This window comes from Python bivittatus, unplaced genomic scaffold (genome assembly GCF_059951505.1).
Source record: "Python bivittatus isolate LINGU-HERP-01145 unplaced genomic scaffold, Pbiv_v1 ctg000200_np1212, whole genome shotgun sequence".
NCBI lineage: Eukaryota > Metazoa > Chordata > Lepidosauria > Squamata > Pythonidae > Python > Python bivittatus.
The window spans coordinates 1242706-1259966 of NW_028277040.1; the positions used below are offsets into that span (position 1 = coordinate 1242706).

Consider the following 17261-nt stretch of genomic DNA (forward strand, 5'->3'; position numbering starts at 1 on the left):
CTTGATCTTTTGCAAGAATTGCTCTACTTTGTGTAAGTGTGTGTAAATAAATCATCTTTTTATGGATACACTGCTCATCTTTTATATGGATACACTGAATGATATCATGGAGCAACCGCACCAAAAGCCTGCTCTAAAATATTATTCTAAAACCAAGTAAAGCCAGAGATCTATGGATAAAGTCACTGAGAACTTAACATGTTTAACTAGGTTTGTTGGTTCACAAGGTACAAAAAGCAGTAAAAAGTGTTTTGCAAAATGATTCATGATTTTGCTTTTCAGTTTCATGCTTCTTGATAATGTACACAGCAGCAGCCAAGGAGTAGTTTGGATTTTTTTTTTTCATTTAGATGGAAATGTACTCCACAGTTTTAGAAGATCTCAGATCCTTGCAGATTTGTATTCTGTTGTATTGAGATGACATTTACTCTACGTATCTGTGTAAATCTCCATTAATGCTGATAACTGCCCACAGATCGAACTTCCAAGTTCTAAAATATCCATTTCATAGATGGAAGCACTACCTAACATCTACCACAAATAAAGTTTACTAAATGTGGATGTCTCAGCAGGTGGCAACAGCACCTGATGAACCTGATCTGGGCTTGGAAGGTAAGAAGAGTTAGACGTCCTTAGCATTTGCGCAGGGATAGCAGTGGAATTCCAGGGCATAAGCTAGACTGGGATGCTGAAAACTGGTCTGAAAGAAGAGAGTAGAAAACCATTTCCATATTGCTGCCAAGAAAACAAGTGTGGATGTGATCATGTTGTTGCCAGGAATTGAGCTTGATTCAAGGGGAGATTTTCTGTAGTTTTGGTGGATACGGTTACCACATAGCAAGAAATCAGTTCTTTTGTATGGACTTCAGTAGTCATTACAGTTAATAAAGAGCACAGTTTCTTAGATTTCATGTTCCTCAGACTGCCAGTTGTAAACTTTTGTGCAAGGAAAAATAAGGGTAAGAAATCAGGAAAATAGTTCATAATGTAAGGCAACATTTGAATAAACAGCAAGAGATGGAAAGCTGCTTGTGAGGTCAGGAACCTGACTGAACTGAAGTAGAGACACAAGAGTTCATTTAATGGCAGTTTTTGAGCACAAATTCATAGCAAATCAAGTTGAGCCCTCTCTAGAAAGGATCCTTTTTATAAAGTATATATAATTTTTATTAAAGATTTTCACAGAACTAAAAGATAAACATGAAACGATATGGAGTAAGATTTTTAAAAAGTGTGAAAAGTAATACAAATATTTTATATTTAACCCTTGGTTTCTTACCCTGCCGTATACATTTAGATGTGTCTTTTTGCCATTGCTTAAACAGTGCATCCTTTGTCAGAATAGATATTGTTTGAAATAAAAACATCATTCTAGGTAATACATTCATTTTTAGCACAGAAATTCTCCCCAACAGTGATAATTGTAGCTTTTCCCATCTTAACATTTCCTCCTTAATTTCATTCTGTAATTTAACATAGTTATTTTGAAATAACATACAATTTATATTAGTCATGGTAATACCCAGATATTTTATTTTTTTTCTCAATCTGAAAACCAGTTTTTGCAATCAATTTTTTTGATTGTCCATCTTCATATTTTTTGTTAACATCTTCGTTTGTTAATTATCAATTTTAAATCCAGCTAACACACCAAATTCCTTTAATTTTCCCATTAATAATTATCTATTCCTTCCATAATATTTTCCAAAATTAAAACTAAATCATCTACAAATGCCCTTAGTTTATATACTTCTTTTTTAACCTTCACCCTAGCAATTCTCTCATCATGTCTTATGTCTCTATTCAGAACTTCAAGAACTAGAACGAATAACAGCAGTGAAAGCGGGCATCCTTGTCTTGTCCCTGATTCTCACAGGGTTTTGTTAGTTCCCCATTAACTATAATTTGTGCCTTTTCTGAAGTATATATTGATTTCACTCATTGAATAACATTTTCTCCAAAGTCCATATCTTCCAGGATTTTAAACAGAAAAGTCCAGTTCAAATTATCAAATGCCTTTTCTGCATCAAGGAAGATCAGTGCGGCTTGATTTTCATTATGCTGCTCCAAGTATTCTAATATATTAAGAATATTTCTAATATTGTCTCTTAGTTGTCTTTTGGGTAAAAAGCCACATTAATTTTCATGAATAAAGTCTTGCAAGACACTTTTCATCCTTTCAACTAAGATCATTGTAAATATCTTATAGTCATTATTCAGTAAGGATATTGGTTGATATTTTTTTGGTAAAAGCAGGTCTTGAACTTGTTTTGGGATTGGTGCTGAATTTGCACCTGTCCAGCTGTGTGGTATCCTTCCATTATCTAGAATAGAATTCATCATTTTTTGAAGAGGTTGGAAAAATTCACTTCAGAGTATTTGAAATAGTAAGCTGGTAGTCCATCTGGACCAGGCACTTTCCCTATTTTAGCCTTTTTTATAGCCTCACAAACTTCCCTTATTGTTATAGGTCCATTCATCATCTGCTTTTGTTTATCTGTTATCTTTAGTAAATTTTGTTTCTTTAAATATTTGTCCATTTCTGCTGGGGAAATTTCTTCTCCTTTATAGAATTTTGTGTAATACTGATGGCATGCTTCTCATTCAGCTAGCTATATTAAGAAGGAGTTAGAGGAATCTGCAGAGGTGTCAGGAGTGTCAGTTAATTTTCAAAAATCACATTTGATGTTTTTTTATACACTCCCAAAAACTCAAAAGGAAATTTCCAGAGTTTTAGGTATTCCAATAGTATTGAAATCTTTAAACTATTTAGGCGTTACCAAAACTAAAATATTAATAAAATCTTTACAAATAATTGTGTACCAACTTGGAAAAAATTAAAGAAATGAAAAACTGGGCTTCAAAACATTTCAATATTTTAGGGCAAATTGCAGTGGTTAAAATAAAAATTCTTGCATGGCTTAACTTTTTATGTCAGTGCCTCCCAGTGGTAATTCCAGAACAGGCTTTAAGACATTGGCCAAAAAAAAAAAAAAAAAGCTTATGTTTCCAGGCAGAAGAACTGAGACTAAATAAAAGGATTTTATATAGACCTCAGAAACAGGGAGGCCGGGGCATGCCCAGTTTGTTAATATATTATCAGGCAGCACAGGTAGGGCATATGATTCCATTTATTATGGGAGACTTTTCTGAACAATGGGTTCATATGGAAACTATGCTAGAGCCAGATAAGTGTATAAATCAATGGTTTTTTCACCCAAAATATTTTTCTAGAATAAAACAGATTGAAAATGTTTTTACTAAAACAATGCTTCAAATTTGGAAGAGTAGATACACAGTTTTGATAAAGGATGCTTCGCCTTTAGCTCTTCCAATAACATATATCAATCAGGATGATTATTATGGTTTGGCTGAAATAAAATCTTTGAGAGAATATGATCTTTATATACTAAAGGATTTTTATAGTAATAGGGAACCTTTCAATAAAGATCAGATTGGGCAATGTATAGGTGATAAGTTACCATGGCTCTTCTGGTATCAACTTAAATCTCTTTTGGCCATCAGAAATATTAGAGACTCAACAACATGGCCTATACCAATTTCAAGAATTTATTACTTCATTATTTAAAACAACCAAAAGGTACAATTTCAAAAATGTATAGGTTATTATTGCAATCAGAAATAGGGGATCCACCATATGGTTTAAAGGAAGCTTGGGATACTGATCTTGGTAATCCCATACAGGAGACAAACTGGCAGAAGTTATGGAAACCGGGCAGATTTACTTCAGGTTCAGTGCAAGAATTGCAGTGGAAGATTATACATTGTTGGTATTTGACTCCTGTTAGGCTGGCTCATATATATCACAACTATTCTCCCAAATGTTGGAGAGGTTGTCAGAAAAAAAGGTCATTTTTTTCATTTGTGGTGGTCATGCAATAAAGTTATACCTTTTTGGCGAAAAATCTTTGGGGAGATAGGTACTATCACTAATCAAAGAATTGAATGCTCCCCAGAGCTAGGCTTGCTGCATTTATTTACAGGGCCAAACCATAAGCTTAAAAATAAAGAACTTATTATTGATTTAATCTTAGCAGTCAAAGTAATAATTGTGCAACATTGGAAAGCTCTAGGTAACATAAATGAGTTGTGTATTAATAAGGCCTCTACTGTTGCTACATTAGAAAAAATTACAAAGTTAAATTAATGAGACACCAAAGGCAGGAACCACAGTTTTATCAAATTTGGATGGATTTTATGGTTTATCTCACTAGCAATAGATTATAATATGGTATACTTTGTATACATGGCAAAGTTTCATATGTATAGTACCTGTCTCTTTATTAACATTGTAATAGATCTCCATTCTATATATTTTTTTTCTCTATAAGTATCTTGGATTTTTGTAAACATAGTTACCTGATATTGTTTGGTAAAAACTAATAAAATATATAATAATTAAAATTGTTTTCTTCTCACTTAATAACTTAGGCAAGTTCTTAGACTGAGATTCTTGTTGAGATCTCAAAGTAAAACAAGAGTTTCAATAGCTTTCTGATCCCAAACTGAACATCAAGAGGATCCTTCAGTGCTTCTTCCCCAGCCAGCTCTTACTCTGAGTTTCTTGTCTACAGGCTCCTGATCTGGGTAGCCAAAACTCTTGTCCTACTTGCCTGTGAAAAACAGCTCTGCCTTCAGAATACTTTCCTAACCCCCATAACAAGGAATCTTTCTTTGACTTAGAAGGCTCTAATCAATTATTCTATAGAAAGCCAGTTTGGTGTAGTGGTTAATGCATCAGGCTACAAACTGGGAGACCATGAGATGTAGTCCTGCCTTAGATATAAAGCCAGCTGGGTGACATGGGGCCAGTCACTCTCTGTCAGCCCTAGGAAGGAAGCAATGACAAACCACTTCTGAAAATCCTTGCCAAGAAAACTGCAGGGACTAGTCCAGGCAATCACCAGGTATCAAAAACTGACTTGAAGGTACCAAAAAAAAATCACAAGGCTGGGGAAATTGCAGCCCTCAACCCCCAATTTACTTTCCCCAGATCTTCCAGAAATTGCCTCTCTGAAATGAGAGAGTAAATCATCAGTACAATTTCATGCTGGTTGTGTGTGCATATCTGTGCATGTGTAAAAGCATTAAAAACAGTGAATGATTTTAATTCAAATGCTAGGACTGCCTACAGAGCCCGCATGCCTGCAGAAATGCCTATCTTACATGCAAACCTATTTTAACTATCTTCTTGCCCTATAATGAGGGGATATACACTGAATGGTAATACAAGACGTGGCCTTGCATCTTTACCCAGGCATTTGAGTAGCTAGTATTACAATCTCAAATGTATTGGAATCTAATCTCTGCTGTTTCTTTTCTATACTGGCTGATTTTATTGATGCATTGATGGTTTTATAGATTGAGTTTAATGAAAGGCAAGATAAAAATAGGCACAATTAAATAAATAAGGGATTTGACAAGACTGTGATGCATATTTCTACATTAGTGATTGCTGACTTATTTTGGAAGCGGACAGGTGACTGACAAGTGTTACAAGCTGAACTGTGAACTCTGAGTATAGCCGGGCCTGTGGTTGAAAATCAACAGTGGCTGTATGTATTGCCACAGGTCGGTCAGCATGCCTACAGTTAATTTGGGTAATCATATTTTCATCATGTTTGTAGCGCACAATTTTATCCCAGACTTGAATTCTTTAACCATCTTTTTTTTTAATTCACAGAATATTTCAGGCATTTTTCATTAATGGAGAGGGAAATTTAATTTCAAAAGAGGAGTAAGAAGGGATTGTAACAATTGTATAGTTCCCTAGATGAGGGAAATAAGCAAAATAACGGCTCAGAAATTGGAATTAATTTATCTGCAGCATATATTTAGCATTATTTAATATAGTGATTTTTAAAAATCTGTATTTCTAAAAAACTTTCTCGTGCTTACTTTTTTTCTGTTGGATTTTTGATTTCCTCTTCCCTTATTGGTCTTCCTATTTTTTTTATTTTGGCGTTATATTTATTCAGTAAACTTAAATTGTTTATTAAAGTTTAATAAACTTTAATGCTTTATGTTTTTATTTCCTTTTTCTAGGGGGATCTTTCTGCTGTTGAATGCTTGTTGAAAAAAGGAGCTGATCCCAACATTAAAGACTATGCTGGTTGGACACCACTGGTAATTTAAATGGTTCATTCTTTCCATACTTCCTTTGTTCTTTGTATCACTCTTGTTGATACTAAGTGACACAAGGGATGATTTAGATGACCTTTTTTCTCTCAGATTGCTCTGAAGAAGGAAAAACTGCATTTGCTTTAATAAACTCAAACAGTTTTGAGATCTTCTTTCTCTTGCTTTTCCTTCTATTTGTTCCTACATTGTTATGTCTGAACAAAACCAGTGTCTGTCGTCTGATGAATTTGTATTGCATTTTCAGAAGCAAGAGAATGGATTTTAAAAGTCTAACCTGAATCTGGAAACTGTGAAAATACATTACTGATAGCTATTGTATTAAAATGAGTTCACTTTTTTCCTGCTAGATAAAGTTCAAACACAAGCTTTTTCCATTACTTATAGCAAAGATTCCCTAGAATAGTTAATTAGAGCTGTAAGCTACCTGGGAGTCAGACTCAGTTGTAATAAGTTAAGTAAGTAAGTAAGTACATACATACATACATACATACATACATACATACATACATACATACAACCTGTAATTTAGGGGCATAATTTTCCTGCTTTGTCAAACTTCAGTTTTTAATTGATCTGATTCTTATTCTATCACTTCTGTGTTACTTTTACCCAACATTAGCATGAAGCTTGTAATCATGGACATAAGCAGGTAGCTGAGTTACTGCTACGACATGGAGCACTGCTGAATGTGACTGGGTATCAGAACGATATGCCGCTTCATGATGCTGTCAGGAATGGACATACAGAAATTGTGGAACTGTTGCTTTTGCATGGAGCTTCTCGAGATGCAGTGTGAGTAACTGTAAGAACTCTTATCTGTTTTTAAACAGATTAAAAATCTGGAGGTTTTTGCATCCCCATATTCTAGAAAAGTACTCTCTGGCATCTGATTTTTTGTTGATGAGGCTGTGTTTATTTGTATGGAGGAGCACATGATGTGAACCCTTAGCTACCATCTAAATGGGCAGTCAGAAACTTACCACTACAGAGAACAAGCCTTTGCAAAAAAGATGGAATTCTCTGTTTCCCCAAGATTTTAATTAGAATTTGAATCCATATCTCCCTCACCCAACTCAAAATGCATTGTGCTCATCCACACTGTAATTTCAAAGTAAAGATGTTGCGTTTAACCAACACTGCCAATCTGTAGAGCATGGAGTGGCAACCTAGTGCACAACCACGTAGTGCACCACAGCGTTTGTAGAGGCTTAGGACATTACTAGCATGCCCTAAAAGTCTGACTCTCTTCCCCTCCCAGTCAGGTCATTTTTGTGAAGGGACAAAATTAGGGTTAAGAGCCTTAAACCTCTGTAGTTTGAATGAGAATATAATTGTCTTTGTGATTAGATACCCTGTTTAATCAGAAAACCAGAATGTGTATGGGATACATTCTGTAGGCTGAAGTTGGTGAATTTTTGTCAAGTATCTCCTCCTTTGAAAATCTGGCCTGTCCAACAATTAATCTGATGCTTTTTATGTTTGAAATAGAGATTGTGAAGAGGTTTTCTTCTTTGGCTGCTTCTTAGTGACACTGATCAGTAACTGTTGATCGTCTTCTCCTTAGCAGTAATGAGGAAATGCCTGTTTGATGTACCAATCACAGATGATGAATTGTAGCATATATCTGTTCCTTGGTTTTATACCACTTTCTCTTGCAGCTTGAAAAGCCCACTTGAAATTCTTCTGAATTTAGTATGCATTTTACTATATGTAGTGTGTGTGTGTGTGTGTGTGTGTGTGTGTGTGTATGCATACTATTTAGATATTGGGGAGGAAAAGAAGCTCCATGAATCCAGGACTGCTTTTAGCTTATACAGCAGCTAAGAGAGCTGGAGACTGAGGTAGGCAGTTTGTGATATAGAACTGATGGCCACACCTATTTACAAAATTATATAATGTGACTTTGTTACTGCCTAGAGGTTCTGCAGTAAGGCAGTTTATAAATCTTACAAACAAACAAATAGATAAAATTAGGGATTGGTATGGTACCCATAGCCTCTCTGATACTCATAATACCACATAATGGTATCCTTTGACTAGGAGGAATATGTGGCTGTATATATTGACTGGAATTTAACAAGATCTATGTTTTCACATGAAAATTTGCAAGCTTTCAGTCATTTTTTATTTTTTTTAAAAAGTTGTTTTAAGTTTAAGAAATGGGCACCTATGGTACTGTGCCAAATTTCACAATGGTCTTTACCACCTGAAAAGTTGCTGACTGGTCTTATAAACTTTAAACAAGCTTGCCTTATTTGATTCTCTGCTTCTAGCCAAAATATATTTTATTGGAAAAATGTGTTTGGACAATTAATTAAATGGGAGAGGGGAAAATCTCTGTGGGCTGACTCAGGAGGTCCAGTTTGAAAATAATAAAGATGTGTCTCCCTTGGAATCTGCAAGGTCCTACTTTTTAAAACTTTCCTCTGACTAGCAAAACACACGAAACTACAAGCAGAAACTATTATATGAATCAGTGGACCTGTTAATTGCTCTGCTTGGCCTAGTTGATTTTTTTAAAGTTAATCTTCTGCATAAGCTAATTTATATTTTATAGCTTTTTTGTGTGTTTGCTCCTTTGAATTTCCTGCCTGTCTTGCTTCACAGCCAGCCAAGTGACGTGAAAAATTAGCTCTTGGCATTTGCGATTTCACTTGTTCGTAACATATTTCATTCAAATTGGCTTTTTTTCCATCTTTTCCTCCATGCACAGTGTGATTAACATTAATAAAAGATGTCTTGCTTCCTTATTTTTTAAGCAAAGAATGAATTTGAATCCAAAAAGTTTGAATCTGCTATTCGAAAGTTATTGAAAACATTTTTTAAGATCAGATAATGCTGCTTTCCTTTGCCAGCGCTTTGCTCAGATACCTTCTAGCTGCAAGATTTTTGGAGAATTGTGGCTCATACATCCTTGCAGACAATGGCATTGCTCCTCTCCACTTGGAGCTTGATGTCAGATGAATGGAGTGAAATCTTTGAGGTTACCTGGGAATGTGTTTGACTCTGTGGATCCTGAGAAAGTAGAAAGGTCCTTTGCAGCAAGAGTTCTTCCTTTGTGAGTTGAACCCCTGCCCTGCCTAACTTATTCAAGAGTGGAGGCTGGATCAGGGAAATTATGAATGCTTCTTTGAGGGAGGAGGTATTGCCAGCCACTTAAAAGACATGTTGGTCTCCCATCCTGAAGGGACCTTTCTAGATCTGGCAATATTGGACAACTTCTACCCCTTTGTTAACCTTCCCTTTTTGGGAAAGGTTCTGGAGAAAGCAGTTGGGGCCCAGATACAGAGGATCTGGGAAGAAGCAGATTACCTAAATCCTTGCCAGTTGGGTTTTGGGCTGGCGTAGGACAGAAACTGCATTGGTCACTCTTGTGGATGACCTACATTGCAGTATTTGATGGGGAGAATACAACCCTTCTAGTCATCTTAAATCTTTCATTTGGCCTTGCCATCCCTGCTTTCTAGGCTACCTTTGTGGGGGTGCGGGGTGTGTGTGGAGGCATTGCCTTTAAAGTGGTGGAAGAGGGTTCAAGATGCTAATGTGAAGTGCCTCAGGGCTCAACCCTCTCCTCATTTTGCGTAACATCTATATGAACCCACTGGGAGAAGTCTTCATTTGTTCAATTTATAAGCTACCTTAATTGTCCAAGCGACTTTGGGCAATTAAAACGATAAAACAAGTAGAAAACATTCAAACACAACATATAATATTATGTCAGGGTAGGAAACACCAAGAGCCAAGAAATAAAATCTCAGGGCTCACAGGCCTGTTGAAAGAGCCACAAACTAGGCTGAAGCCATGCAGACTTTTGGCAGGAGGGGTGTGTGTGTGTGTGTATGTGTGTGTGTATAATACTAGTCCACAGAGGAAGAATGGCCACAGAAAAGGCACATCAAGATGATATAATTTTGACTATGGAATTTGGAGCATGCCTGCTCTACTGGATCTAACAGGTTGTGTAAACATAAGAAGAAAGCCAGTTCCATCTTTGTCAAAGCAAAGAAAACTATGTGGGCATGTCCATAATGTCATCAGGAGTCAAACTGCTTGAAGAAAACAGTCACTAGTAAGTAATTGTTTAATGAAGAAACTCCCCTGTGAGTTAGTCACTTTAACATGGTCAGTGAAATCCCATGAAAATTTATAAAATAAGATGGAGACCTATTCAAATCTAACACTGATTTATTTCTCCTTTGGGTAACGAGATCATTTTATGGGAATATTCTATTCATGAATCTCTGCCTATAAAATTATATTGCCTCAAAAGGTCTTATCTAAAATGGTCAGTGTACTTATTCAGCAACAGTGCAGTCTTACATATGTCTACCTAGAAATCAAGACCATAAAATGAGATTTAATTCCAGATACATGTATAAGATTGGAACCAAAATATTTATTTTTATAGCTTCTGAAATTGTAATTAACATTTCATGTAACCTTCATTGATGAACAATATGCTTTAATTTTTAAAAACTTTATATTATTTATTATTTATTTCTTAACAAGTTTTACAGAAAGAAATAGAAAAATTACAAAATAAAAAAAAAATCCAGGAAAGAAATACATGAAAAACTACAAAAACAAAAGAAACAAAGAACAGAAAGGGGGGAAAATATTGATATATGTTACATATTAATCAAATGACAGATTCTTGAATCTATATTAGGGAAAAATAATAATTAACGATTGTCTGACTTTGCAAAATATCATAAAATCTGTGCCACAGAAAAACATATTGAGTCATTTTATGAACAGATAAAATTGCCTTTTCAAAAATGTCACACATCTCTTGAATCCAATCCTTAATATCAAAAAAATTACTAATTTTCCAAGTTCTTAAAATAATTCTCTTAGCAACACCCTAGGCCTGACACAACACAACTCCTCAAAAATAATTAAATTTCAGAGTCTTGGAACATAATTTAACATAATATTAGCACGTTTAACATACAAAGAAATCCCCATAAATCTTTTCATGTACATTAAATTATTTTTCCAAAAGGATGTGAATGATTCACAGGACCAAATCATATAAGTCAAGTGGTCCCTCAAATTTTTTATATCACCAACAAACAATCCGATGTCTTTCTTCTGAATACATTCTTTGGGGTGCCCAGTAAACTTGAAATAAGATATTTTGATGAGTTAGTTTTAATTTTAAATCCATTGAAGCAAACTTAACATTTTTTAAAGCCTGGAACCATTGATATTCCATTATTGGGTGTTTCAGTTCTTTAATCCATGAACCATAAATGTCTTGTGTCGACTTTAAGCATGTTATTTCAGTTTTTGATACAAAAAGAATGTGGTTTTAATTTCAAGCATCAACTCCATCAAATAAATTAGCACCTTGGGTTTCTCAGATGCAGCCCAAGCATCTGGTCCATATTGAGACATTAAATATACGCTTGAATTGAATATATTTTCATGCTTGTGATTTAGGAGCCAGAAGCTGAAAAAAAATCTTTAAAATAGTAGTTACAAAGTATGTATTTGAGATTCCACCAATAGCTTTCAACAAAATGTTTTGCCTTCTATTTTTTGGATAGAGTCTTTCCATAAAATTAAATATTCATGAGCCTCAACATAAAAATCCAATCTACAATCCAATAAGACCCAAACATGTCTAGCTGCTCGTAAACTGGGGAACAAAATACCTGTCTGCTATATATCGACCCTACCAATTGTCAGAACCTTAATAGAAACCATAAAGACTTTCCACAGAGCAAGGTTGATGATCTAGCAGGTGTCTACTCCACATACCGTAGATTTATTTGATAAAATATAAGCCCAATTATATTTTTGAAAATCTGGTAAATTAAAACCACCATCCTCAATAGATAATCTCAGTTTAGTTAACTGAATCCTAAGTAGTCTCTTTTCCAATATGAATTTCCTCGGTGATTTATCTGTCTGAAGAAAATATTTATTTGGGATTAACACTGGAATATCTCAAATTAAAAAGATTAATCTTGCAGCAATATTGATTTTAATAACATTAATTTAACCCAGCAACGTAATGGAATTTTGATCCAACTAAGGCACCGTTCTTTAAAACTTTAAATACAGTGGTACCTTGGTTCACGAACGCTTTTGTTCACGAACAATTCAGTTCACGAACAGCTCTGGTCGCAAAATTTTGCCTCCGTTCGCGAACTCCGCATCGAGTGACGAACAGGATCCACGGCCATTTTCCCTGCTGACACGTGGTTGTGGCTTCCTGTAGGCAAGATCGCAGTGGCAAACAGACGTCCTGTGAAGCTTTTTGGTGTGCTTGTTAGCATGGCTCCGAAAAAGGTGCAGAGCAAGCTTGGTCAGAATAAGGTTTTGAAGAAAATAACCATTGAATTGAAGAAGGAAACTGTAGAAAAGCATGATCATGGTATTTGTGTGACTGATCTGGGCTCGGAGTACAAGATGGCGAAGTCGACAATCTCGACTATTTTGAAGAATAAAGATGCCATCAAAGGAGCTGATGTGGCAAAGGGAGTAATGACATTAACCAAGCAGAGGACACAAGTGTTGGAAGAGGTGGAAAACTTTTGTTAGTATGGCTGAATGAGAAGCAGCTGGCAGGTGATAGCGTTAGTGAAGCTATGATCTGTGAAAAAGCCAGGAAATTGCACAGTGATTTACTGCAAAAAAAAACCCTCTACAAGCGCAGCAAGTGAAGAATTTAAAGCCAGCAGAGGCTGGTTTGAAAAATTCTGCAAGAGAAGTGGCATCCACAGTGTGACAAGACATGGTGAGGCTTCCAGTTCTGACAAGGCTGCTGCAGAAGCCTACCAGAAAGAATTTGAGGAATTCATGAAGGCGGAAGGATACGTCGCTCAGCAAGTGTTCAACTGCGATGAAACAGGGCTCTTCTGGAAGAAGATGCCAAAGAAAACCTACATCACGCGGGAGGAAAAGGCACTGCCAGGGCACAAGCCCATGAAGGACAGATTGACCCTTTTGCTGTGTGCGAACACAAGCGGCGAGCTGAAGATTAAGCCACTACTGGTGTACCATTCCCAGACCCCTCGTGCATTCAAGGAACACAATGTGAACAAGGCCAGACTGCCTGTCATGTGGAGGGCCAATGCGAGAGCTTGGGTCACAAGGCAATTGTTCATGGAATGGCTGCACGAGGTGTTTGCACCCACCGTTAAAAAATATCTTTCTGACAACCAACTGCCTGAAAGGTGCCTTCTTCTGATGAACAATGCCCCGGCACACCCTCCAGCCTTGGTGGATGATATGGACGCCGAGTATGACTTTATAAAGGTCAAGTTCCTCCCCCCCCAACACCACACCTCTTCTGCAGCCCATGGACCAGCAAGTGATCTGCAACTTTAAGAAGCTGTACACAAAGGCGCTCTTCACCAGGTGTTTCAATGTCACTGAAGAAACATCCTTGACTCTGAAAGAATTCTGGAAGAAACATTTCAATGTCCTCCATTGCATCAGCCTCATTGACAAAGCCTGGGAAGATGTCACCTACCAGACCTTAAACTCAGCCTGGAGGAAACTGTGACCAGAACGTGTCACTGAACGTGACTTTGAAGGGTCTGATGTAGAGGTAGCGGAGGAGATTGTGTCCATGTGCAAGAGTATGGGTCTGGTTGTCGATGGTGCAGACATAGAGGAACTTGTTGAGGACCATAAGGAGAAGCTGACCACGGAAGAACTTGCTGAACTCCAGAGTGAGCAGCAGAAAGCGCTTGGTGAGGAGCATTCCACTGAGAAAGAGGAACACAGGGAAGAGGTTAGCAGTGACATGATTAAATCCATTATGGAAAAATGGAATGAGTGCCAGGATTTCTTTGAGAAGCACCACCCCGACATAACTGTAATGAACAGAGTGCTGAATCTGATGAATGATAACGTGGTCTCTCATTTCCGGAGGGTTATGCAGCGCAGGAAAAAATAACTGACTTTAGACAGATTTTTCCCCAGAACTGAGCGTGCAGCTAAGAGACAAAGAAGAGAGGAAACCCCTGAAGGAGATCTCCCCGATGTCCTTTTGGAGGGGGACTCTCCCTCCAAACAATAACTGCCTCCCCACCCACCTTCCTGTCCTCCATGCCAGAAGTCACCTCGAGCAAGGTCAGCGTCCTCTCTCTTCATACTGTGCTGTATTGTACTTTGTTTCATGTTTTTGTGGTTTAAAAATAAAATACATATGGTTCAGAACGGATTAACCGTATTTACATTGAACCTTATGGGGAAATTTGACTCGGGTCGCGACCAAAAATCGGTTGGCGACCAAATTCGGAGGGGTCAGAACGGATTAACCATATTTACATTGAACCTTATGGGAAAATTTGATTCGGTTCACGACCAATTCGATTCGCGACCAGAGTTGCGGAACGAATTAAGTACGTGAACCGAGGTACCACTGTATATTTACTTCCACATACTTAGAAATATTTTTAGGAATATAAAGTCCTAGATATTTAATATAATCTATGGCAATTACAATTAAATTCAGATATATTCTCATCTCACTGTCTTTCTGTAAGTGATTAAAAGTGGAACTTTCCAGAGAGCTTATGGAGAGTGAGATGTGCATCTCTGTGTTGCTATGAGTATTGGTATTATGTTGATATTGTGTTGCCCTGTGATACCTCAAATTATGTATAAATTATTGGCTTAGTTTTTAATTTAAATTATCCTTCACCATGGATGTTTTAGTTATATGGTTTGGATTATGCTGCTATTGTTAACCACCAACAGCCTGATCTGACTATGGCGGGAACAGTTTCAGGATAAGAATCATTATGCAGAATAGTTTAACATTTGCTGCAAATTATTTGGGTTCTTAGCCAACAACTCATCATTTGCACATACTTATACATTTGCAACCCCAAACTACACACCTCTGACAAGCACTCCATATACAATTATCCATGAATACATTCAGGTACCAAGGGGATATCATAAGTCCATCTTATTCCCTGTTCAATGTTGAACCTTGAAATATTTTTCAGGCCTCAGGGACCCCCTGCACATTCAGACTGAAATATAGCCCAGAAGTTACAAATTTATTATATTTGTTTCATGTGTAGCCCTATATATGTGCATTAACAGTGTTCCTAAACTAAAAATAAAGAATGAAACTTACTTCTTTAATGTGAAACCTGTGCTTGTTTTTTGCTGCACAAATACTCAATTCTGGGCCAAATGTGAGATAAGCACACATGGATTTCATCTTCAACTGAAATAAGACAATTTCTATCTTTGCTTTTGATGCTTGTTAAATAAGAAAAAGCTTGCTCACACATGTAAGAAGTTGAAAACTTCAGCAAAATGTTCAGTGCCTTCCTATGAATGGCAGAATACTCCAAGTTTTCAGGCTGAGCAGAAGATGCAGAGAAACGATCCCTCACTCAGTACTGATCAGTTTTGTTCTGCAGTACTTCCAGGTGGTTTTCAATTAGATTTGAGGCTTTCTGGTATCCTTACTCACTCTCAGGCCCAAGCAGCAATGGAAACATTTCAGTATTTCCTTTTGCAACATGAGTTTTTGTCACTTGAAGTCAAAACATTTTCTCCAATGCCTTACAGAGACCTGTTCAGCTGGTTCATGTGATGGAAGATGTCCACTAAGTATGTTAGTTTCTACAACATTCTCCATCTTCAAAGCACTCAGCAAAATGTGGAATACTATTTTCTTGAAAGTACTCTTGCAATTCTGCCTTCAGCTCAACACCCTGTTGAGAACTCTTCCCCTGCCGAGCCATCGTATTTCTGTGTGTAACAGGAGACTTATGTGCTTTTTGTCCAGGTTTCACACAGTTTTAAAACATTCTTGAGTGAATTGGTCTTTATTTAATAAATTTAACCATTTTTGTAGCATCATTCAGAACTTTTTCATTTCATCTCCAAGAGTTTTTGACACCAACACCTCTCCATGAACAACGCAGTATGTTGTGACAACCTCAGGATTTTCTTTTCTTACAAGAGAAACAAAACCTCTCATGGAGCCAACCATTGATGGAGCACCATCAGTACAGATGCCAACACAGTTCCTCCAAGACAGACAAAACATTAAATACATCTTGGTCTTTGCATGTTTCATGTAGTTCTTTGCAGCAGAAAAAGTTTTCTTGAATTTCACCATCATTTACAAATCTTACAAATGCCATAACATGATGAAATCTGTTGACTCATCAACTTGAATAGAAAAGTTGATGTTCTTCAGTTTATCACACAAACCTCTTCAGCATGTGACATGTCATCAATATGCTGACTTACTGTACTTTTGACAGTGGAACCTTTTCAATTTCTTGTATTGCATCTGGTCCTAGCATTTTTCCCACTATTATTTTACATGTTGGCATGATTACTTTCTCACCCAAAGCATGACTTTTCCTTTGCTGTGTAATATGTTCTGCTACTAAATAACTAAATAATTCTTGTGCTTTTTTACTGACTGTCATTTTATTAACAAAAGCTTTACTCTGTTCTGTGATTCCAATAGCTGTTTAAAATAATCAGAACTTTTACTTGTGATACAGCTGTGATTTGTAGTTAAGTGTCTTTTTTAATTTTTCTGGAGCCATTGCTACATTTGTAAGTTGTTTTCCACAGATGAGGCACAACGAAATAGGACAACTTGGACCACCAGTCCACGTAAAACCCGTTGATAAATAGCTTTCATTGTAAAGACATCCTCTTCAAAAATCGCCACATTGGACCCTCAGACTTGACTGAATAAACATGTATGAAATTTATTTAAAATACCAGGATAAAATAACCAGAGGAAAACTGCAGGGAAAATATACAGGAGGGAGAGACTGATGTCCATTAATTTCTTGAAGAATGCACTTCTCCCTCCCTTCCTTCAGTACATTCCTCCTTTCCTGTAATAGATTCCTCCCTTCCTGCAATATAGTGTTCACCTGTTATCAATGGTCTCCCCTTTGTCACATCAAAAATTAAGAATGGATTCAACCAAATAAACACAGTCCTACAGTGCAGTACCAGAGAGCTCAGAAAGAGTTGTAACTAGATTTTTGTGTGGTCTCTGCTTATCACTGTGAGAGTGCATTGCCTGAGTTTGAATTTTTTTTTTAATAAATCATGACCTCCCAGGGAGCTCCTAGTGACCT

At 36.7% G+C, this 17261-nt stretch overlaps 1 protein-coding gene across 1 annotated transcript in view; it reads left to right on the forward strand.

The window, feature by feature from the left end:
* Nucleotides 1-17261, forward strand: part of BARD1 (BRCA1 associated RING domain 1) — a 69319-nt gene that overhangs the window by 25752 nt on the left and 26306 nt on the right. The window contains exons 5-6 of the mRNA XM_088135580.1: nt 6067-6147; nt 6782-6954. Coding sequence (XP_087991706.1) covers nt 6067-6147; nt 6782-6954 — 254 coding nt within the window. The remainder of the gene's footprint in view (nt 1-6066; nt 6148-6781; nt 6955-17261) is intronic.